This window comes from Thalia democratica, chromosome 6 (assembly GCF_965202585.1).
Source record: "Thalia democratica chromosome 6, ktThaDemo2.hap1.1, whole genome shotgun sequence".
Classification (NCBI taxonomy): domain Eukaryota; kingdom Metazoa; phylum Chordata; class Thaliacea; order Salpida; family Salpidae; genus Thalia; species Thalia democratica.
The window spans coordinates 7,606,247-7,632,336 of record NC_139170.1 but is presented as its reverse complement, the minus strand read 5'-3'; the positions used below and the strand labels follow the sequence as shown (position 1 = coordinate 7,632,336).

Genomic DNA, 26,090 nt, shown 5'->3' with positions numbered 1-26,090 from the left:
TACTGTTCAGTATTAAAAATATGCTTTGAAATTTTGAAGTGATATATTACAGCAACAACTAAACTTAATAAGGAAGTGAGGTTAATTGTAGGCAGCTTAGTTTAAGTTCAACTATGCTTTTACACTCAATTGAGAAAGAATGAGATATGTTTAATGTAAACAAATGAAATCAAACTGGCTATTATATCAGTAATAAGCTTGTTTTTGTATTTAAACACTAAATTTGGATATTAAACAAATATATGTAAACTGTATATTTGTATCAGAACTTAAAAAAGATTTGTAGAAAATATTTTTGTCTTATTAAATAATGTAAGGTAAAAAGTTGTCTACTTTATGAGTAACAATCAATAGTACTTAAATATTTTATACGCTAGAATTTCATTAATACTAGACACCGCAAAACTAGAAGTAGAAATTAATAAACTAAAAGTTACCACAGATGTTCTTTTGTTAAAACTTTATTTCAACTAACGGCGTTTCACTGCTCTCAAATAAATTTAAGAACAGATCTACGGAGTCTCAAAAAGCAATTTGAGACCCGTAGATCTGTTCTTAAATTTATTTGAGAGCAGTGAAACGCCGTTAGTTGAAATAAAGTTTTAGCACAAGAACATATGTGGTATTTATTCCGATAAGCTTAGCTTATCAGGATCTCCAGGATTTAACGCCTTTTAACGTTACATCTTATAAACTAAAAGTTATTAATAAAAGTATAGTTTAATCTTTTATATTACAGAAAACGATGGAACGGGATCGAAACAGCAAACAAAAAATAATTTGTCAAATTTCATGTCGAATTCCTTCTACTAAGATTTAATCTGAACACCTATTTTGCCAAGTTTTAATAAGAATTAGATAATTTACTCTTAGTTTGTCACCTTGCCTTTTTGATATTTTACAACTTATGTATTCCGTTTTATTTTTATAATTTCTATAAAAGTTATTAGTATACAAAGTTTGGAATCAAAAATACAAATTTGATTCAAACAATGTTTTTTACTTCAATATAGGTTAAATGTAGAATAGTTTTGTTTAATTTATGGGTTAGTTTATTTTGCTTTGTTTTAAAACATATAAATTTAATGTTTGTTTAAAATTATGTTTTTACTTTTAACTATGCCTTTTGCTTATTACTCAATATTTTTCTAATTCAAATGTTTTTAACTGCGAAGATTACTGGTGAATAGTTTGAATTAGTGTTTAGTATTACAATGTCTAGCTAGCTACATTGTGTTTGATTAAAAAATTTTAAATTGAATTGTTTTCTTTGAGCAAACATAAACTTAACAAACTCAAAATTGTCTGCATAAATAATTAACTGTGGTAAGATAGTCGCGTGATTAGTGTGCAAAAGTAGTTCTCATGAAATTATAAAAAAATAAATGTTATGGTTTTTGTTAAACTTGTTGTAAATTATACGTTAACTGTAATTGAAAATAAACACTGTGTTTATATAATAAAGTTATAGTTTTGAGTTACATGCAAAAACTACAAACCAAACTAACTAAATGTGAATTAAATATTCAAACTAGGTGTGTCTGTTTCGTCAAACACTTTACCCTCTAGTAATAAATACAAAATTTTATAGTTATAAAATTGACTTTTTTTATTTTATTTGTTTTACTTAATTTAATTATTTCTTTGTCTAAATAATTCTAAAATGCATCCTGAAAATAAGTTGTCAATAAAAACTATAATTTTCTTCAAGTTTATTGATTTTCGTTTATACTTATTTTGTTTTTACTTAATAAACTCAAGTGCTTCAAGTTTTATTATTCATTTAAATTTATTTTGTTGTTATCATTAAAGTTTTCTTACGTAAGAATTGTTTATGTATTTTAAAACAATAAAAGTGACAAAAAATTTTCACAATTGTCTAGATGTATTAGTTTATTAACACAGTTTTATAAACTCCAAGAGTCTATACTTGCGTTGTTAAAAAAAAAAACAAATAAATTATAAAATGACAGTATAATACTTATCTATATCAAAACATAACACATTAATATTTTAAATTCGTTTATCATAACTATTTCAACTTTAAATAAGTTTAATTAAAGCGCAAAGTATAAGGTCTGTTTAAGTAAACTTATACAAATATTAATTGAAGTTGTTAATTTTTTTTATAAACTTGTTTGTAATGTTTAATATACAATACACATGCTACTTTATAAAACTTTGCCGTTTAAAAGTTTAGTTTAGTTGAATTTCAATGTATTGTTAATATTAACTTTTTTTAGTAAAGTACTGCTTAAGTTTACTTATTTAAGTTAATAAATTTAAATTTTTTAACAAACTAACTAGATTATAGTGTTTAACAAAATGTTAATATAAGTTACAAACTACTGGGTGTTTAAACCTTGCATATATATAAACATGAGTGTTACGTTAAAGGTATGCAAAGTAATTGAAAAAACACTATTACAAATATGATTTTTATGGGACATATTTTATAGAAGATTAAGTAAGTTTAGTTAGATGAATGATGTAAATACTTTATATTTCTTAGTTAGAAACTACTAAAAAGTATTTTTAAATATTTAGTTTTCATAATTCATTAAAGTTTATAACTTTTTAAGTTTTTACTAAACTGTATTGGATTTATTTTTATGTTTTGAAAGCAACAGTTATTTTCACTTCTTAAGTAACTTAGGTGGTTATATCGTTTAGTAAACTTTTAGTTATTATTAAATGATTAAGTTGTTTTGTCAAAAACATTAACGCATTAAACAAAAAATTCAACATAATACATTCCTTACTAGTTAAAAATTTTTAAGAAAAAAATTTGAACCAAAGAATATTATTAAAACAAAACCTTATCTACATTTCATAAAACATTGCTCAAAAGTTTGCTTGAAGTTTTTCGCAATAAACATGAAACGTTCGACACAAACTCACAAAGTATTTCAAGAAAAACCTGTTTGACTACTAAAATTTGTTTCTATTGCTCATGAAATTTTTGTTAGATTTTTTTAAATAGTTAAACACTAACAACTTTTATGGTACTTCAAATAAAAATTATTGAAATATATAAATCAGTATACTTCAAACTAAATAGTAGGTAGAACTCGTTAGTTTTGAGCTTTTAATATTCGTGTTTTGCAATTTTTTGTTAAAATAAGTCATAACTAAACAAAAGTTTAACAATGTTGTAGTTTTTTAGATAAATAAATAATTACCTTGGTAGCAATTAAATATGACCATAAGTTGTAAAACATCCCAGAAATTAGTACATAAAAATCTTTAAATTACAATCTATGTGCTAACTAAAAGTTTTAGCAGTAATGTTGTTACTATTATAAGTTTATTGTCTAACTCAATTTTTAATTTAATTTCTCACTAAAATTAAAATGAAAACTCTTTTAGACAAGAATATAGAAAACTAACTTTATTTACTTACTTAAACGTAACTATTTTAGCTACAAACCAATACTGTAATCGGTTAATCTCGTAAGCTGTCTAACAAAATAAACTTAATGTATCAATATTCGTTTAACTTTATAACTCTCACTAGAATTTAATTTGGTTGTGTATCTTTCAAAATTTTTACAAGGAACTTTTTAATATCATTTAATAAAGGTAACAAGTAAAAAACAAATTTTTATAAGTCGCACAAAAAGTAAATATTAAATGACATGAAATCTTATGAAAATAACTGTATGAAATTAATGAAAAAATGTAAGTTTTGTGTTAACTACGTCTAATTGGTGTAGTATTTCTTTACTAGAAGTAAACTTTAACATTAATATGAGTTTCTCTGCAAATATATAAACTAGAATTAAATAGTAGTACATTTAGTAATATTGTAGGGGGATTTTGACAAGCACATTTTCGTAAAATTTTTATTATTCAAATAAACCGGTGCTTTTTGAATTTACTCAAGCTAAATAGAAATTAAAGATTTTGTGTGTCAAATTTGTTATTTCCTCAAAATTAATCGTTTTGCTGCCTATTTTATGTTTTTCATGTTAACAATTCTTCTTATAAAAGTTTCATTTATTTACAGCAAAATTTACTAAAAACTGCTGCACGTGAGAAGTTTTTTTTTCGATTTTTCGATTGGAAATTTTCTAAATGTTTACACTAAATTTATAAAAAATACTTAAGTTAAAATTGTAAAACGTGTTTTTTCAACGATAAAATATAACTTACTAAAATTACACAGTAACTCTTTGTTTCAAATCTGTTAATAACAAATATAGACTGTCTATTTGTCAACATTAATCGTTTAAAAAATATTTAATGATAAGTATGCTCAACAAACAGATCATAAAATTAAATTTCAATTTCAAAAGAGCTAAATTTAAATTAATACTAAGAACAGTATTCTTGGGAAGTTTACTACACATGAGCATTTTTGAAGAGTTTTTTTTAATACTTCATGCTGCCTAACAATACTGTTCAAGTGATTTTTCAACTTTGTGTATTGTTTATTTTACTGCCAGATAAAAATTATTAGAGTCAACTTGTTGAGATTTAAGTCAGGCAACTAGAATTATAAATATTTTAGTTTTAAATAGATGCAAAATATTTAAATTAAATGTTGTTTGGTCATTTTTTGTTGAAAAAAATTATGTATTTTGTTTAACGTAAAATATTACAGAATTTAAACTGATGATTTAACTAAAATAAAGTACTTTTGTTCTTATTTTATATTTGAAAAAAATAAAAACAAGTATTCTAAAGTTATATAGGTGCAGCTAAAGTATAAATTAGTATACAATACTCAGTTCGACTATAATGAGCTGTTTGTGATATGAATAATATATATTCAGCAGTTCAAGATTATGTAACGAGTAACCTTTAACATTTAGCTTTGACGTTAAAAGCAGTTTTAAGCAAAACATTAGCTTTTTTTTGTCTTGCTTTTAAGTAATCTACTCAGACAACAAAGCTCTACTTGTGAATAAAACAATATATGAGGTTAAGCTCAGTATTTAGTTAAATATGAAACTTTATTTTGTGAGAGAAAAATGAAAAATCTTAAACTATGTTGCTTTTTTAATTGCAATGGAAATGTGTTCTACTTACCATGACATGATTAATTTTCCTGAAAATAACTTTATCGATTTTTGTTAGTTTTTGTGTAGGCTGTAATTGGTTTAATTAGCTTGTTGTAAGCAGTAACACTTGATGTTAAAAAGAAGGTGATATTTTTACAGCATGTTTGTAAAAATAATTCAACTAATTGAAAGCTTTTATTCTTTGTCAGGTCCTATTAGTTTTGCTTAATATAAAAGTATCACTTTTACTTTAAAATGAGAACTTTTAAAATCTACAGAAAAATTTTAAGATATTTTTACCATTCAATTTTTGATAAAAGCAGTTTAAATAAAAACTAAATATTAGTATATTAACTATTGTGATTCAATAGATTAATGCTTTATGTGTTAAATAAATTGAATAGTTTAATAACTTGATAAGGTGCTTTGTTAATATATAAACCTAAAGATATTTTTAATATTGTCCTTTTAAAGAAAAAATGGTTTTTATTTTTTATTCACAAGCGCAAAAACAATTATTAAACTACTAAATTAATACATAAAGTATAAGTAAAGTTTAAGACTGTGTGGTTGTTTTGATCAAGCTCTAAAAAAGGTCTACAAAAATATCTGTAAAAAATAAGCTTTTAAGAACAATCACTTTTCAGTTTTCTAAACTAAAATTTAAAGCTTCAATAGTTAAAATTAAAATTAACCTATGTCTAACATATTTGTGCCATAGAAAACACATTTTAAAAACTAGTTAAAAACTTTTTAAAAATATAGTTTTTTAAACCTTTTTAGAGTTATTCTAGATAATTTACATCCACTGCTGAATGAAAAGCAATCGTTTTTTTTTTCAATTTATTTGGCTTATATTTATTTTCTTTATCATAGAACGTAAAATCGATAAAAACTACTTTTTACCATAAATGTTTTCGTTTAATTTATTGTTCTACACATATCAGTCTTATTTAGACCACCTACGCTTATTGAATATAACAATGTTGACTCTATTGGGTAAATTTATTATTTTTAGCTGCACGTAGCATACAGAAAACTCTTCAAAAAGTATTTGTCGTATTTTAGTAAGGAAACACGTGCCGTTTACAACCCGAAAAAATTGGAAATTTTGAACGTAATTTTCTTTTTTTCTAATAAAATCACATTAACACACATAAGTAGGAAAATCTTGATTGTAAACTTGTACATTTGTTTAACTACAAACTAAACTTTGTTTTTTGAGAAAGGAAGGAAAAACTATCAAAAGTGTTTATTGTTTCTAATATGATTTATCAAATAATTATGCGTTACGTATGTTTTAGTTTGTGTTTATTATAGCTGTACTATTACAGTTTTACTATACGATTCATGCAATATTTTTTCAAATCAAGCTTTAACAAATATTTTTTTTTTCGTTTTTACCTACACCCGTTGGCAAAAAAATGTTGATAAAAAAAACTTATTTTTTATGCTTAATGAAAATTTTAAATAAGATTCAACAAGGTAATGTTTTTAGACAACAAACGCATTAATATTTAAATTAGTTCAATAGTATATGTTATTCAAATAGTTCTGCAATTTTTTTGATAGTAAAATAAACATAATACAAACTTGAGAGTATTTAAACATAACATTCAAGCCTACGATTTAACATAAAATAAAATTAACAAAAATTCATAACATGCAAAAAGTTCAAAAATGTTTATTTCTATTAACAAAATAAATTTAAATAAGTGAAATTTTAAACTTATGAAAAACAGCTTTTGGTTAGGTATGGTTGAAAAAGCATAGTATCAAACTATGCGGTATTCATACTTGAACTTGTAAGCTTAAATTTTTTTATCGATAACTTTCAGATATCTATTTTATTTTCTTGATTTTATTGAAATCGTGAAAACGATTTGATTTTATCATTAAACTTGATTTTAAGTTGTAATAACACATAGCGATAAATAAACTTATTTTTATTTTATCGTTATTTGTATTAAGGAAATTTTTAAAATCTATACTTTAAACCTAATCCAACGTAAATTCTTAAGATTTCCTCCAACAATATTTTTTATCTATAGGTAAACAAAAAATTCATAAACAAATAAGTTTTGAAAATAACTATATTTTAATACACAAAAAATAAAAAATAAAACATATCTCTCGATAACTGCAATAAGAACAAATAGGAAACAATTCAAACCATACAGATAGGTGAACAGATTCTTCTTGGAAAAGAAAAACGTTTCAAAGTACCATATTTATTCTAGAAAGTGTTAAAAAAAACTTTTAAAGTTTTTAAAAATATAACTGAAGTAAAACAATATAAAAATTTTAGATGAGCAATATTTTTTAGAGTGAATAGTAAAACAGTGTGCTTAAAGATTTCATGGTGTCAAAGTGTCAAAGAATCATCATAAATTTAAGAAGTTTTCTAGATATATTTCTTTTTTTGAAATGTAATAGTTCAAGCAAAGTCGACTACGAAGTCTTAAACTGCTTTTAGATTTATAATGCTAGTTTAGTTAAATTGTAGTGGGTGAATGATTTAATAATTATCAGAAATGTTCTTAAACCTAATTAAGAATAAGCCTAAATTATTATAGCCATTGAGCTATGTTAACAACGATCATAAACTTTTTTGTATTAAAACTTAAAGAAACTTTACATTTTTGGACGATAGCTTTATGAAAAAAGGTAATGATTTAGAAAATTTATATTGATAGTTTCACGTTTTAATCTTTTTTAGCTGGAGTAAATCTTTATTCTAAATTGATGAGTTACAATTAACTTATGTTGTATTATATAGAAATAAGTAAGGTTGTAGTACATCAATACTTTAAAAACTTTGTTAAAAAAAAACTTAAAAAACTTAAAATACTTAGTTATAGTAATAAACAGTTAGAATCCAATCTGGACTAAATTTAGAAGTAAGAATTATTTATTTTCAATAAAAACTGCAAAACAGTGACATTTGTTTTGTAGGAATTAAAAATATAAAACTAATTATTTTAGATAGTATTTTTTTATCATTTGTTTAAACTACGTAAATTAGTACGCGAGTTAACATTGTTAAAAAATTGGAACATTTATAAACATAAGTTTTTCTTGTTTTTTTTTTTTCAATTTTAGTTACTTGTTAGCGTTGGAAAAGTTTTAAAGCAAAGTCTTTAAAAGTATTGAGAATATATGGCAAACAAATGATTTTACAATAAACTAATTCAAAAACTTAGTCATACTAACAAAAGGTTTTACGATATATATTCTTGAGTATATAAGATTAATTTTAGACACTGTATATTATTAAAAAGTTTAAACTAGTTGAAAAAAGTATGATGAACTAAGAATCGTATACAGAATAAAAAAATTAAGTGATAAACTATTTGTTTCTTATTTTAAGTCTAGATTAGATTTACAACTTAGAATTTTAAACTAATTTAAATTTATTTTTATCTTTGCAAGACACATATTAAATAATATGTATACCTGACAATGATGAAAACTTACAAACATTTTTCTAATTTCACTTAAAAATAGTTCTACTTTTATTACAACATTTAAACAGATAAGCGATTTTTTAAAGTTGCAATTTTCTTAACCTATTGAGGAGTATAATTAAAACTTATTCATCCTTTAGTAATTAGAAAGACTATTCTGTTATATTTACCTTTGATTATAATACACACTTAAGTAATGTAAAAATTAAAATAAACTGACTGGACCGTTTAAATTTTAACTTTTAAATTTCTAAAAAATCGTAAACTATTTTATTTTTTTAAAAAGTGTTTTTTAAGTTATACTAGTAGTTTAATGAACTTCGTATAATTCTTCTCTGTTTAGTAAAACAAAAAATTGAAAGTAAACTGAAGTATATATTAAAAAAAATGAACTCATTTTAATTAGTTTCAATTTGTGCTATACAATTACTCATTATACATGAAGTTAATACTAAATACAGATTATAAATTTTAACTACAATGTAAACACGTACAATTTTTTACATTAAATTTAAACGTTTAGTATATTATTGAAGAAAAGCTTGAAATTAATTTAAATTTTGATTTCGAAAGAATACTCTTTAATAAATACTACAAAATTTTTGAAATAAATAGTTTTAACCATAAATTGTCAAAATAATATCAAATAATTAGTTTATAACATCACTAAATTAGGCCCTAATACATGGGATAGGTTTTGGTTATTTTAAATATTTATTATAATGATTTATAAGCCTATATAATTTTTTTCGTTGGAGTTAATGTTTTAAAATAAATTAGTTAAGCGGTCAATATAATGTATATCATTTTTTTATTTTAAGTTAGTTTAAGTTAAATTAATAAGTAATAAAAGTTAAAAAATATCTTATAACATAATATACGGTTAATAATTAAGCTGTAAACTATAAACCACCTTAGTTTATTAAAGCTTTATAATTTTACCTAAGGTAATAACTAATAGGCATACAGAAGTGAGTATTTATATATTAAACTAGTTTAGCTTATAAAAACATCAGCTTATATGTCAAACGTCAATTAGTTGTTATTATTAGCCAGTATGTTTATAGAACTGTATTACTTTGATTTAGTTTACTAGCTTTTTAACTAGTTCAAACATAATTTTACAGTTCTTAATTTTAATGTTAAGTGCTTAATGAAATTGTTTTTATGTTAAAAAGTATAGTTAAAACATTTTAGATGTTTTCAAATAGTGTGTTTAACTTTATAGATATATTAGTTATCAACTGTTTTTAGTAATGCTAGAGTTGAGTAATTAGTACTAGCTTTATTGTCTCGGTTAGCTTTTAATTATAGGGTTTCTGTTATAAAAACTAAGTTACATTGCATATCTCAGATAAATATATATTTATTGCACTAAAGTTGAATTAAAGATTAAAACCTATTACCAACTAAGCATAATATAAAGCAGTAACTTTTGCATTGGTGTGTATTTTTATTTATACACTTGCTTTTAGAGTTGTTTTGATATAAGTTTATTCAGAGTTCTTAAACATTAAATCATTAATATATTTATGAAAAGCCATGAAACAGAATTGTTATTTCAAAGTATATTAAGAAGAATGCTGTTTAAAGTTTAGTTTGAATTAAAAGAAAACTATTAAACCCTTAAAATTCGAAGGAATTCACATACTGTAAAGAAATTCATTTTACCATAATACTCTTTAAGTGACGAATACCGCTAAGCACTTATTCTAGCACTTAAATATAATATGAACTGTTATAAACCTTGTATGGTATGTTAAAGTTGTATACTTTGTTTTAGTCGAAGTAATGACACTTAAAAAGTACTTCACATGTACATTTTTTTATTAAACAATACTACCTTATTTAAATCTCTTTTTCTCTCTAAACAGTTCTACTTAGATATATGCTTTATGGATGAGCTTTATAAGAAAACTTTTTGTATGAATAAAAAAGCAATAAATAAATTTACTCTCAATAATTTTCCTCGACGCGAGACGAGAGTAGTAAAAAAAGTAAAAAGTTTTCAAAAATGTTGCTTTTTCCTGCCATTACAAGTGACATGTGCTCTATAAAGCATGGCAGATTTTCCTTAGAAGTTTTGTGTTGCATTTATTTTAATCAAAATGTGTAATTTGTTAAATGAGTTGGCACTTAATTTTGAGTGGGTGGCTAAACTAAAACTAAAATAAGCCAAACACTTAAACAGGTTTAACTTTGCGATTTTTGTTTAATCAAAGCGTAGTTTGTTGCATTTCAGTCATGTGAGTAAAGTAAAACCTTTGTTATTAAGCTACTTATATATCTTGATCTCTTTGCTAATCTAGTGTTTTAGTATGATTTTGTTTATAAACTGAATAGATTTTGATTACTTAAAATCAGTTAGATTTTTTTATTTAACATTTAAAAGCTATGTGAAAACTTTATACCAGACTAGAACTAGTTTTTATTACTGCTTAGTTTAAAACCTTTTCAAAATAGACCTTGGTCAATAACTTAATTAGCTAAAAACCTTTTACTAATTACAGAATGTTTTAAATTAAACAAAATAGATATAAGGCTATTTATTAATATACATCTCAATTAAAAAACTTTCTCTCTAAGTTAGTTACTATTTTCTAAATTATATGAAAGATTTTTAAAATTATTTTTTTGAAAGTAGTTATTTTTAAATTGGTATGTTTTTAGATTTGACATACAACATTTATAATTCACGCTACGATGGATGAAATTACAAGAAAAAGAAATAACTTTCATAGTAGTAGTAGCAACAAATATAGTAGAAAACGTTAGATTTGTTTTTTTTCTGTTTTGAAACGTTTAATTAAGAATGTATTTTGAATTTATAGTTACATGAAAGTAAAAAGTATTTAATATTGATTAATTCTTACCAAAAAAACATTGCAAAAGACTATACTGAAGTTTCTTTGAAAAACAAACTGTAAAAGATTTATTAAGTATTATATGCAAATATAATAATGTTAAAAAGTTATAATGTAATAAAACTAAATTAGCTATCACCGTTTGTAGATTGTTTGTTTAATGCTACGGTTGACTGATTTTGCATTTGTAACTTGTTTTTCTTGTTTGTCTAGTGTTAAACGTCTGTTTATAAAGACTTTTAATTTAAACACTTTTGCCTTATATCGAAAAAAAGTAAATATCTTCTAAAAAAAGTTATTGCAAAATTCATAAAAGAAAATCAAATAAAATACCTTTGACAAGTTAAATGAAAAATAAAAATGTCTTTTTTTTCTTTCAAAATAAATATTATATTATACAATTAGCTCAATTAGTACCAAGTAAAGAAGATTATTTTAAGAAGAGAACTTCTGATCAACCTTCAAAAAACTACAATCAAGTCAAAAGCTCTTCAGTTGGTTGGTTATTTTATTGAGTTTTTTTAACTTGATTTAAATCTTCAAACACTGCTTTTGTTTCAAAGGTTGACTTTATTATTTAAAATTACATGAGAGTTTTTATTTTGTAATTTCAACTTTAATATAATTAAATTAAAATAATACGATCCTTGATTTTAGTTTGTAGTGAATTTTTGAACTTAAAAGGCCTCTACGGGTTCCGATATAAATTATATTTATAATCAACTTGCAGTTTTAATTCATGTAGTAGCATTTTTTTAAATTTGTCCAATGTAGTTTTTCGTTCCAAAATAAAAATATATTTTATCGTATATATGTAATCATCTCATTGTGCTAACTTTTAAAGTTAAACTGTCAATGAATATTAAAATAGAAAGCATTTTTTTACTAACTTATTTTATTAGTTGAAATATACATCTCTAAATTTTATAGTCTAACAAATACTATCAAGATTAAAATAACAATAAAATATTCAGAAGATGACGAATACGTCCCTCCTACAAAGAAATCATTCGTCTCACATTCGGGGCGTCCCCAGCAACAAAACTCAAAACACGTGAACAAAAAGAAGCACAAGTCAGCCTGTAGGACCGATGGAGTGTGGAGCGCGAGTTTGAGCGGATTATCGGAACTGGACGTGCAGATAATCGAGGACGAAATAAAAGAGGCGGAAAGGTGGAACTTGTACAATTGGCTGGGACATGGCGATTTGGACCCTGCTCTGTGGAATTACGAGTACCGAGGGTGGATGAAATTTGAAAAAAGTTTGTTTCATTTGATTTAACCAATTAATTATTTACTAAAGTTATTAACATTGCTCAGAATTACATATTTTGGATAGATGTTTTGTTTTTTTCTTAAAAATGTACGTGAGGTTTTGGCTTTCCTAAAAAGTTATAAAAGTGTTTTGTTAGAGTACATTAACCGACAAAAAGCACGCTCATAATAATTGGTCCTAGGAGCAGGTAGACAAAAAACTTTCAGTTATCTTGCTGCAGACCACGAACACCTTTTAAAATCTACTCTAGGACTTATTACGTGATTCAAACAAAATTTAGTTTTTGTGCATAACTTTGTTATTTAAAAAAAAACAATAAATTAAAATAATACTTTGAGACCATTTAACAAGTTTTTATTTTCTTGTAAAACTTCCCATTGTTTTAATTTATTTATCATTGTAGCAAATATAGAAGTTTGTTAGGAACATATTACTATTGCTGTTATTATTGCAAGTTTATTATCAATAAGGTAGAGCCAGGCATCAAAACCTAGGCCACTTAAACTAAAGGATACATAACGAAAAGATAAAAATAACATTAACATAAAATGCAAAATTTTTAGGCACAAACTTACACGTATTAAATTATTTACGCTTTGATGTAGAACCATTTGTAAACTTTGTCTTTTCTTCTCCCTGAAAGAAACTTTATCACTAAAACTTTCAATGATCTGTTAGATCACAAATAGTAAAAAGAGTTACATAGTTTTCCATTTCAATTTCAGCTTTTAGCTTCTCACCCATAGAAACCATATATGCAAATTTAAGATAAAACATACTCGGACGCTCACGTCAATCATTTTAGTGATTTTGTTGCAAAATTCAGCAACTTAATGAATCATTCACTTCTAAATAAATATGATCACTTTTATCCAAGTAAGTTAAAACACGCTAGAATTTCAAAATACAAAACAGCAATAAAAAACTCAAAACTCTTTTTTTTTCGATAACAAACACCAACCCTATATACCAATCTTGACCATTAAAAGTTTGTTTTTCTCAAATCACTTAACACTATATCTGTATGGTTTAATAACAGTAAAGCCAATTTCTATACCCTTGTTCCCACTAAAAAAAATTATTTGAATTAAAAAATATTACTTGAGATAGTTTTAGTTAGGTAACAACAAAACTAATAAACAGCTAAATATATGAAATTGTGCAAAGCAAACTATTTTCGAAATTAACACTCAACTTTCAAACAGTTGTAGTTATCAATAGAATATAACTATAAAATATAATAAAATCATTCGGGACAAGTTAATCTAAATAAAAATTTACTATTAAAGAATATTTGTTTTTCCTAAACTGTGTAAATTTAAATTGTAATTAAAGTTGAGTCAAACTGATCATAAACTGTTATTGTTAAAACGTTGCTTAGTCAAAAAATTTTTTTTTAGATATTAAAACAAGTTTTTTTAGTGGATCAGTGAATTAATTTTAAACTTTTATACTTATAAATAATACTTTAAACAAACTTTTAAATATGTTTAAATTAAAAAACTTGCTACAATAAAAACAGCTAATAAATTAAGAAAAAAACGTGACATCCTTTAAATTATTTTAATCAGTTTCAGTTTGTTGTGGCAATAAACGTGATATTTATGTTTTCAAAAGTACATTAATGCTTTTTATAGTTTTGTTATTTATATCTCTAAGCTTTATTATAAATACAACTTGTTATTAAGGTTTAAAGAGCTATAACTGAGTCTTTTTTTTTTTTAATTTGTTATTTAAAAGTTTTTAAGTCTTTATACTAAAAAGTAAGTCTTTGTGTTTATTAACAACTACTGAAAGTAAAAAGTTAATATAACACATGTTTAAATATAAACTTTTCAAAGAACAATTCACAAAAAGTTTTTGTTGTGAAAACACTGAGTTAAAACAAAGCTTAAATTCTTTAATCTTTTGTTTTAAAACTTCAATTTGTCTCTATGCACAACAAATTCTAATTTGATTAGGTTGTGTGGACGTAAACTAAAATCAAAACCAGAAACTGCTTATTTTGCAAAAACTCGAATACTTGAAGTTATAGCTTTAAACAAAATCAAAAAGTTCATTTTTAAACGACACAGCAAAAATGCTAATTTCTAGCCACATTAAGTTGTTAATAAGCCAAAAACTTAGTGAAATTTAATACGCGTTTTGACCATAAATGCTTTATTTGTCAAAATAATTTTACTGTTTTAAACTAAAGGTTAAGAACAACTGTTTTATAAAAAGTTTTAAATGTTCTTAATTTAATGTAAGTTTAAGTTTTATTAAGAGCTTGTTATGCAGTTCATTTTAGTAGCAACTTAACTTAAAAAGGAAGTTAGGTTTAATAGAAAGCAGATTGTATTAACTACAACAATGCTTTAACACTCGACTAATAGTGAATGAGCTATTTTTGTGTAAAGTTAGTTAAATTAACTTGTATCTAATTAAGCATGAAGTTTTGTTTTGTTGTGATATTTTTTTTAAATACAAAAAGTTACAACTTAACAAATGTTTGAGGTGTCTTAACTTTTTTATTTATCAAGTATGTAATTGATAAATTGTTAACTTCAGTTTATATAACTATCTATCAGCAGCCACTGAACACTCTTTTCATTATTCAATTAAAGATTTTAAGTAATGTTTATTTTATATTATTCTTACTTAAAAGTAGTTGAAGTTGATTAGTCACTCAAAAAATTAAACTGAAAGCACAATTAAATTTAAGAAAAATTTTGTAGTTTTATATAAAAATCAGTTTTATTTTTTCACAGAAAGCACTGAAAAGTCATCAAAACAACAAGCCAAAAAGAACTTTTCAAATTTGAAGTCAAATTCTTTCTACTGACCAACAATTGCAATACCGACTCAGCCAAGTAATGATTAAACATTGTTAGAAAATTCTCTAGTTAGTCTGATATCTTGCCTTTTTAAATGTTATCACTTTTACAAGCGATATATTCCGTTTGATGTTTCTCAAAAACTATTAAGTTTTTACCTTTTTAGTGTGTAATCTTTTTCAAATACTTGTTGATTTAGCTAAAAACTATTTTCGTTTACTTCGTAAAAATGTTTTAATATTTATATAATCGTTTAATTATATTTTATGAGCTCAAGTACAAATTGTTTTCAATAAAAATAAAACTTAAAAAAGTATTTTAGAGTCTCTTAATTTTTTTTTCTACTAATCTCAAAACCATATACTTTTTACAACAAGTTTCTTTGAGAGTTTGTTTTTATTAAGTAATGATGTATATTTTTTTCACTATATTCGTTAAAGTAATTAGTTTGAAACTATTTTTAAGTTTTCATTGACAATAAAATGTTTAACAAATAAATGTATATATATATATATATATATATATATATATATATATATATATACTTTTATTTCTATTTAGTTTGCTGATCAACAATTTTTTCATTTGATTAATTTAAAAGCTTTCAAGTTGTTAAAGGTTAAACTGTGTTCTTTAAAGCACTTGTTTTAATTTAAATCTAAAAAGAGATGTAAGTTGTAGTCAAAAGTATAGTTTTAACTTTTATTAATTGAAAATATAAAACGGAATTACAAAAATGTTTTGAACAATTTACACTTCAGCTTATCGAATAACGAACTCGTTTGAACTTTACATATAAAAGTTAATGATTTAACACAAGGTATTATTTTTTTTAACTACAAAAAATCTTGAAAAACTTAAGTTTTAGCTAAAATCAATTAATGAACTTCAGTTTAAGTAGTAATTATCAAAACTTTAAACATAAAAGTTAAGTTTTTGACAGAAATTATCATAAAACAAAAATGTTTTTGAATGAAACTACTTAAGAAAACAATTTAAAAAAAATCATTAAAATAAAGAGTATTACATTTAAGTAACTAAAATACTTAATATGCTATATTCTTTTAAAAATAAATTTAAAATTACTATGTAATTAAATATTTGTTTTTATACACAATTAGTTTATAATATTTCTTAAAAATTCAGAAAATACTATAAAAAAGATAAAATAAACTAATAATTTAAATATAAAGATGTATAAAAAATTTCAAGAACTTTTACCTTTTAAAAACTAGTAAAGTACTTAAAAAACTTACACAATTTGTATTTTATAAATTTTATGGTCTTTTTTTAACGCTTGTATTATAATGAATCTAGTAAACAATACAACTCTTTTTTTTTACAAAAAAAAAGAACTGAGACTAAAACACTACTGATTTTTTAAAATAATTTTTACAGAATTAAAACTTTAAAAATTCTTACTGGATACAAAGATAAATCAACTTATTATTTTTTTTAAACATGGTAAATTCTGTATATTTAAATGTCATAAATTATATTTAAATAAAAATACTGTTGAAAACCGCAAAACAATTGAAGCCTGCAAAACCAAAGCAGTTGCTAAGCAACGTTACTTAAATATGCAGTTGTTTTAAATTAATCACTAAATTAAGTATCTCTAAGATTAATTTCATTACAACTATGTTTGTATTACATTGTTATTTTAAAAACCTATGGTTGGTTCCAAAATTTACGTGTAAATTTAATATTTTTACCTCTTTTTAAATAATCTAAAAATTTACATAAAGATAACAAATTTTTAAAAGTAAAGCAACATCAAAATCTGATGTAAAAGCTAGTCTTTGTTATTAGTCTGTTTATTTTTTGAAGCTTTATATATATATATAGTACAACTATATGAGTTTATTTAGTATATTAAAAAATTTTACCTAGGTCGCAAGTCTTGTTGTAACATTTAAAGTCTAAGCTAGTATAAGTTTTTAATAAAATACATGAATAGTTTAAAAATTTTAGCATATTTTTTGATTGAAAACGATTTCATTTTCATTAGGAGACAAATTGTTAAAAGTGTATTTTGAACATTAAATTTAGAATTTAGCGTGTGATTTCTGACATAGATTAAACATCTGTTAGGTATTTGAGTTATGCATTATTTATTTGAGTATGAAAAAGTTTACATTACTGAAAAAGAAAAAATTGTGCTGTCTTTAGTGTTTTTATAAGTGGTTTTAAATGCAAGCCATGCCTAAAGTATTTTAATCATGCAGACTGTGTGGGTGGTCGTATGTTAAATAAAAGTTATGCTGATTATGATAAATTGAGTTGTACGTTTAAACGTTTCTGCAGCGAATCCCTTTTATTGTTATGTAAGCCAATGTATTTAAACTTTATAAAAAAATATTTATGTTTATCACATTGTATACACTTTGCACTATTTATTTTTACTTATTGATTAAAATTGTATACAAAAAAGAAAAAAAGAAATTTTGCAATATCTTAATTGTAGTTAATTTTAATTTTAAAGAACTAAATAAGTTGTTTTGTAGTTTAAACATATACTTTATCCTACTTAGTATAAAAGACAATGACATATGATGTTTTAAAGTTACTTACTAAAAATAAACTTTATTAAAAAAGCAAAAAAAGCTGTTTTAAATTATAAAATAAACAGACTAACTGTTCATCAAATTAAAAGTTAGTTAACTGTTAATATATTATATATATTTTTTTATAGATTTAGTAATTTTATTAAGGGCTAAAATATAGATGATATAATTTCAATGCTTTTATAAACAAGTGTATAATAACATTTGTTATAATATTTTTAAAATTGCTAAAAAATCTCTGCGTTTTTAGGAAGGTATGTAGTTTGTTTACATAACAACGGTTACTGACTTAAAACTACTTAGCAACGAAAATAATTTGATCTGTTATAATGCTCCACCCTACGCGACGCCCCTGGAAAATTTCACTAAAACTATACTTAATACAATAAAAATAATCAAACAGTTTTAAAAACTGTATTCATACACTTTAACGCAAAATTTTTTAACATACATATATATAGCCATAGTATCTTTTTCACTTTCGAAGTTTTAATAGCTTTGAAAATTTTTATATGTTTAACAACAATGCTTTTAGCTAATTACAGTAGTAATTTAACATTAAAGCTTTTAGGGAGGTTTTTATTCAAATTCTAAGTTTGTTAGACAAAAATTTGATTAATTTTTATTTCACAGTTCGATGTTTTGCAAACCTTTTAAATATTTTAAACAAACGAAAAAGGGGCATTGTTTTGTGACAAGGTGGTAACCTTTGATTAAATTTTCTTTTTTGCAAAATGTTAATGTTTCGATCTTATATTAGTTAGTTTTTATATGCTTTAAAAAATTTTGTTATTGATAACAAAATACAAAAATATAAATGTTATGAGTTTCATAAACTTAATGACTTTTCACAGTTAAGTTTTCTGTTTTTAGTTTAAGATGTAAATCAAAAAAACACTATAACTGTTTGTTATTGATTACTAGCTCGAACAAACTAGTTTGTTAAATTGAACAAACTAGTTCGTTACTTAAGCTTTACACTAAAAACTAATGTGCTCGTTATACAAAATTGATTTTAAAAAAAATTATAATAAAAATTTTTGTTTAAAAAAGGTAGTAACTTTACCCAAATAACTTTATTAAGAACAGTAAAATCCCGAACTTTTTTATTTTTTTTATTTAATAAACCAGAAAAATATACAACTAGTTGGATTTTAAACGAGCTATTTCGTTTTAAATACTTTAAAAATTACTTGAAGAAAATTAGTATATAATTTAGCTAAGTTAAAATAAAATCTTCAATATAGTTTGAGAACTAATACTTTCTTAAACATATATTTTTATAGTATACATTTGAAGTGTTTTTTTATCAAAGCTACTTGGTGTTTAAAGATAAGTTTGTAACTTACACAAACTTCCTTTGAGCCAACATAAAATTAAAAAAGTTAAGTTATGATAATTAATTACACACATATAAAGTGAAAAATTGTATATTTTTAGTGTTTTTATTTACAGTTACTGAGTGTACGAAGGATTATTTTTAATAAAAACTCTTTTAAACTTTGTATTCCTTTAAGCAAACATAAACTCGATAAGCCTAAACTTTATCTACAAAAAGTTTTTTTATAAAATGTGGGGTTGTACAATGTAATTATTGTACTAAAATAATTTTGATAAAAATATAGAAGATCGGTATATCAGTGTTTGTTTTCGTTTTTTAACTTGATTAGTAGTTTAGGATTAAATGTGAAAATTTAATTAAAAGTTTTGTGTTTTTCACGATTTAAACAAAATCTTTGTTTGTTTAATTAAACTCAGAACTCATAAAAGCTTAAAAAACAGGTTAATTTAACTTCATTAAGTATCGACAACTAACTAAAGTATTTTTAGATTATTTTGAACACACTAATATTACGTAAACACTATAACTTTATGTTTACTAAAATTACTGACAAACCTTATTCGTTTTAGTATAAACCTGTAAAAAAATAAATTAACACTTTATATTAAAAAGTTAACTTAAAATAGAAATACTTTATTTTGACAATGTAGTACAAAACATCTAATAAGACTTAACATATTAAAACTATCTAGTTTTATAAAATGACAGAGTTCCTATTTTTTTAAATGCCTTAGTTGAAATAGCATTGTAAAATGTTTTTGCTATTGATTGTTGTATTTAAAAGTGTTTTTGTTTTTTTATTTTTACATAGTTTAAAATAAAAAATAATGTTAATATACTTAAATAATAAAAAATACTAAAAAACGAACTCAAGCTTTTCTAGCACTAAATATTATATAAAAAGCAAGTTAAAGCATTTAAGTCAAATAGCCTCTTAAAGTTTAAAGTCTAAGTTTAGATTTGAAATAACATTTACGAACAATAGTTTTAAAAACTTGTTATTAAACTGCTAAACATAAATCATTTTTTTACACTATTTATACTTCTTTTGTACTTCTAAATCTTTCAAAACCTGTAAACTAACAATCGATAAAAACTCAAATTTATTGATTTTCATTTATAGTTCTTCTGTGTTTACTTAATGAGCTAATTTACGTCAACTCTTTTCGTTCATTGATCTATTCTTAAATGTTATTATTATCTTTAGGTTAAATAAGAGTTTCCTTTAAGACTTGCTGAAACAATATTTATAACAATATTTCAATAAAAATATTTATAAATACTTTAGAAGTTTGGTCGTGCTAAACTAATTATAAAGTCCTAAGAAGCCAAAAATTAAAAAAAATATATTATGTTTTAGCAAACAAAAATTTAAACAAAAAAGTGATACAAATTTTATAATGATGTAATATCTTGAGATTTAACCTTAAGTCAATGTGGTTAAAATGTAAACTTTGCAGTTAATTTAACTGAACCTTTACATTAATTAGATGCAGTTGTTAAACAACATTCTTTTAGATGTATAATTATTCAATTAATAAAAAAATATAGATTGTATAAAACTCATTTAGTGTTTTTAAAACTTTTATTAAATAACTGTAACTTTGACTTTGATTGATGTAACTTGAAAGATTGTTTCTACTTTTTACATAACCTCTTCCTAAAGTTGACTATCAAGCTATTAGATTTAAGGTTCTTTTTTTACTAATTTAAGTTTGAAATTTAGTAATAAAATATCAAATCAAAAGCACATCTAAAGTTTAACCTAATTACTAGCCACGAAGCCTTTTTATTACTAGCGACAAAATGTTGTTGTCAAAATATAACAAAAAAGTTTTTACAAAAAAATTGTGCCAATGTGTACTGGAACTTTTTTTTTAAACAAATGCTTACATTCCTGCCTGCTTTAAGTACAAAATCAGCTCAACCAGATTTAAAATACTATAACCTATTTTAAACAAAAAATTACTATTGTAATAGTTTAAAGCAGTTTAATGATATAGGTTTGGTAGCTTTAGCCTTGATAAATTGAGTTTATGTTTATTAAAATACGTAAACACTTATATGGCAGCATAAAACCAACTAAGGAATATGAACAAGTAAAATACTAAAACTACTATATCAACTGGTTAAGCAGAAAATCTCATATTTTAAAGAACTTTAAAATGTAACAGCTTAATTGTTGTTGATTTATTTTCTTAGATCATAAACAATTATAGTATCTTAAGTTAAAGAAACTCATGCATAAGATCAAAAATGAAAAACATGTTTGTTTTTGAACTTATTCCACAATCAAACTTATTCAATTACTAATATTTAAAACTAGTGTACAATAAATTATTGATGCTAATCATTGTTGTTTTTAAGGTTTTAATTTAAGGTTTAAGGTTTATTGCTTGGACAAATAGTATTTTTTTGGTTGAAGCGCCAATTTTACACTTGGTAATAAATATTATAATTGAGAGTATTATTTTGAAAAATAAAAACTTGAAAGTTCTTTTATTTTAACTTTTTTTGTTTATATATATATAACACATTAAAAAAAAACTCTAAATCATATCTAAAAAATTGCTTTACTGGTTTTAGATAAAGCGTCAAATTATTAGGCAGTCTTTAACAAAACAGGATAAAATCAATGGGTTAAAACTTGAACAAAAAAATTTTAGCTTAAATTATTTAATATAAATATTTTTAAGTTTTTATTTGAGTCATTTTTGTTTTTTAATTTAAGTAGAATTAATACAAAGACCAAAAAAGTTCTAGAAGTTTTGAACATTAAAACGTTAATTTCATCTGACTTGTGTCGTTGATTTTGATTGTTTTAGCACTAAAAACTGGAAACAAACTTTCTTTTAATTTCCAGAAACACAACAAAACATTTTGAATGTCTTAATATTTGTGCTTTGTTTAACACTTACCGCACAAAATCAATTTCTGACAATCTTCAATACTTTACTGTGTTTAAGGTTAAATATAGATTATTTATAGATTAAATTTAGGTATAATTGTAATGTTAAAATGCTTTGCATTTTTTAAAATTACTTTTTTTACGTATATTATATAAAAGTACTGTAGTAAAACAGCCATGTGTTAAGAAACATATTCATTTCAGTTTTATTTAATTACAAATGCTTTAATCCAAACCATTAAAGTAAAATATGGAGAGTTCAAGAGGAACTATTAGCTAGAAAATTTGTTTGAATTTAAAACCAAATTGCTTAATATTTTTCATAATTTTCTTAAATTGATCTAAGATATAAGTATACTGTACAAAAAACTATTTAATTTAAAAAAAATCTTTAAGAAACGTTTAAAATATACAATATTTGGATCGCATGAAAAGAAAAACATTTTTAAATTGTTTAAAAAGTTTATTTTCAAACATGGCAAAATATTTATTTAGAAAAAAAGTTCTATTTCTTATTAAAACAATATGTGTGTGGTTGAGCTCAAAACTATCAAAAATACGAAGCTTTGCTTGACGTGAGAAATGAGCAAAATTTACTAAAAACTCGTTGCTTTTATAACAGTAAAATTGGCATGTTGTTTTACACATAAAAGAATTCTTCCCAACTTTTCTTGCAAGTACAGCTGGTATGCAACTAACTGCTTTTTAGCATATTTAACACGTTGGTGGTCCTTTTACGGCTAAAATTCAAAATACTTATGCTACTAGCTCTCATTAATTTTTAATAAATTTTTTTTTAAAGCATCTTAACAAATAAATAATATTTTTCAACATTTTTTTCTTATTTAAAATAACAAGTTTTAGCTCGAACGTGTTAAAGTTTATTTTTTATTAAAGTTAGTTTTTGTTGTGAACTAAATCTAAATACGATTTTAGAAAATATTGTCGAGATTTTTGTCTTACCGGCTATATAAAAAACATCACATAATATTTAAAGTCTTTAAACAGTTCTTTAAAGTATAATTTGCTTTAGTTTTTGTTTGTTAAAAACGAAGTTTCCCAAAGTGGGCCATTACAGAAATTTAGGGGGCCATGGGCAGTTAAGGGGTCGAGGGGGTCATGAGGTTATAAATTGAAACATATACTAGATATGATGGTTTTAAGGAGAAAACAAAATATGAAACTCAACGGACTACAAGACTTAAAAGGGAAGCCATGCTACCATAATTTGAAACTTACTTTAGATACTTTTTGATTATTTATTGGAGTTATTGATGAAAAGAAAAAAAATGGTCTTAGGTGTTTTTAATGGTAATTTTTTCAGTAATTTTGTTAGAGAGGGCCATAGTTTTTTTTGGTTTATAAAAGGGGGCCCTTTTGAAAAGAAGTTTAGAAAAACCCTTCTTTAAAAAGACTGTTATTTCTTTAATATTACATTAGTACCAGAGGGATTTATTTTATCAATCGAGTTCTAACTCTTGTAATCTATAAACAATTAAAAAAGGAAACTTTTGTTTTTCGTAAATCAATTAAGGTTTTTTTATGAGAACAAACATTTACAAAAGTTTGTATTAAATGACAGAAAAATGTTTCAATCTGATGGAAACTGATTTAAGGTTATACCAGGGTTCCTAAGAATGAATAAAGAAGTTTTAGGTTTTCAAGAATTATTCCAGGGATAAATTTGTTTTAGTCTTTTTTTTTTTAATAAAAAAGAATTTAAAGTTAAAATGTAACAAAAAAAAGTTTGTATTTGATAAATTTATTGTATCTTAATAAAGTTTAATGAGCTTACATGTAAAAATTGATTAAGATTTTAGGTTTTTCTCTATTTTTTTATTGAACTTTGTTTAAAATTAAACAATTTTCCAATTTTTTTTTAAACTTTCTAATATCTAGGCTTTTTTGTCCAAAATCTAAAATTCCGGTATTTCTAGGTTTTTAAGTTTTTTGAAAACCCTGATATATGCTTAGCAAAAGAAGAAGTAAATCTAACTTTAAACACTAATATTTGTAAAACTTCGAATTTATTTGTTTTGTTTAACTAAGTTATAGTAAAGTTTAACAGTTTATATACGGGTTTCTATCATTTTTTTTATCAGACATTACTAATAGTAGGTATTGAATATTTGTCTAACATTAGCTCATATTAAAACATACTTTTCTCTTTTTCCTTTAGTTAAATTTAACTATTATGGTTGAATTTTTGAATTGTTTTGGTTTTGTTTATTGTTTAAAAATTGTATAGACATTTTTAAGTTTTTCACTTACAAATCGGTGTATCACATTTTGAAAAACGATTATCCTCAACAATACAAATCTGAATGTTACAATTGATGTTTTAAAACAGCTTAACTATATCAAAAAGTATAGTTAGTTTTTAATTATTAGTTAAAATGTGACCAAATTTCTTGAACTAAAAGTTACTTAACATTTTATCCTTGACAAGACGATAAAAGGTATGCAAGTGGTTTGCCACTTAATAACTGAAAGATTTTTGTACACTGAATCCTTGGACCGCAATTTTTGAGTGCTTGTTTTTTGTCGTTCAATGAACTATAAATTTTATAATTACAATCTTGTCTAATTGTGAAACCTTACATATTTTTTATCTGACATTTAATTTATTTAATTTTTTTTGAAGATGTTTTATAATTGAATCTCCGTCAAAAGTTTTCAAGATGATTCTATAAAAGAACATAAAAACTACTTTTAAAGGTTATTTAAAGCAGTTTGAGTTGGTTAATTTTTATGTTATAGAGTTTCACCTATAAATGCATTCATTAAACTTGAAAATAATCCTTTATTTTTCAAAATGATTGCTAATTTTTTCAGAAAAACAGTTTGACTCTTAGTAAGATTTTTTTTTAGCGACACAACAATCGATGGTGATCGTGTCTACCTAATGAGTCGTCATGAGGACAAAACCAGATTGCATGGCTGTGGTTGATTCTAGCGGTTCATCTTTGTGCTACTACGATGTTAAAACGTAATTCAAGTATTTCAATATCATAACAGACTTAATTATTACTTAAAAATTATCAATGTTTTTCTAACCATTTAAGGCTAAAATTAACAAAGATTTTAATGTAACTCAGATGCATTAAACGTTTGTATTAAGTTTTTTAATTGTAATAGTTTAATTGTTCTAATACTATTTATTTAAAACAATTTTTAAACAGCAAATAAATTCCAACACTTGACGCATCTTTCATAGCATATGTTTATACTAATCTGCCAAACATTTTACAAGTTTTGTTCTAAAAATAAATCTTAAAGACAAATCCTTGTAGAAAGGTGCTTTTATAAGTTTTTTATGTTTAATTTTAGTTAATAATCTTCAAAAAAAAACGTCAGAAATAACTTGTATTAAACTAATTTTGATTTTAACGCAAAAATTCTAAATTCAATTCTGTTTAAGCTACAGGCTTATTATAAAAAAATCATTAAACTAAAATTTAATAAATTATTAAATTATTCAAACTGTTTCACCTAAGCTTAGTACGTATAGAATAAATATAAATTCAATTAAAAAAAATTGAAGTGTTGTTATTAAATTCTTACGGATTTTGACAAAAATATTAAATGTTTTTTTTTTGGTTTGGTATTTTTATATTTTATACATAGTAAATTGAGTCTTGGTATACTTTAATCTCAATTACAAACAGTTCAAAGTTTTTCAAATTTACAAAGTTATTGAAAATAATTTGATTGACCCGTAAATAAAAACATCAACAACCTATGCTTTCCACGGCACAAGTAAAAAAATGGGCGACCGGTATTTTGAAACGAGGTCGCAGCTGGAAAAGTTGCAAACGTTCGAGTTTGAAAAGAGTTTAGCTGA

General features: G+C 23.5%; 1 protein-coding gene across 1 annotated transcript; it reads left to right on the top strand.

Moving 5' to 3' along the window:
* Positions 1 to 11,141: 11,141 nt before the first annotated feature.
* On the top strand, positions 11,142 to 15,695 carry LOC145838686 (uncharacterized). Its single transcript, XM_082946314.1, has 4 exons — positions 11,142 to 11,243; positions 11,743 to 11,835; positions 12,312 to 12,599; positions 15,364 to 15,695. The coding sequence occupies exons 1-4, from the start codon at positions 11,177 to 11,179 to the stop codon at positions 15,435 to 15,437; spliced, it is 522 nt and encodes a 173-aa protein (XP_082802440.1). The 5' UTR covers positions 11,142 to 11,176; the 3' UTR covers positions 15,438 to 15,695.
* The last annotated feature ends 10,395 nt before the right edge of the window (positions 15,696 to 26,090 follow it).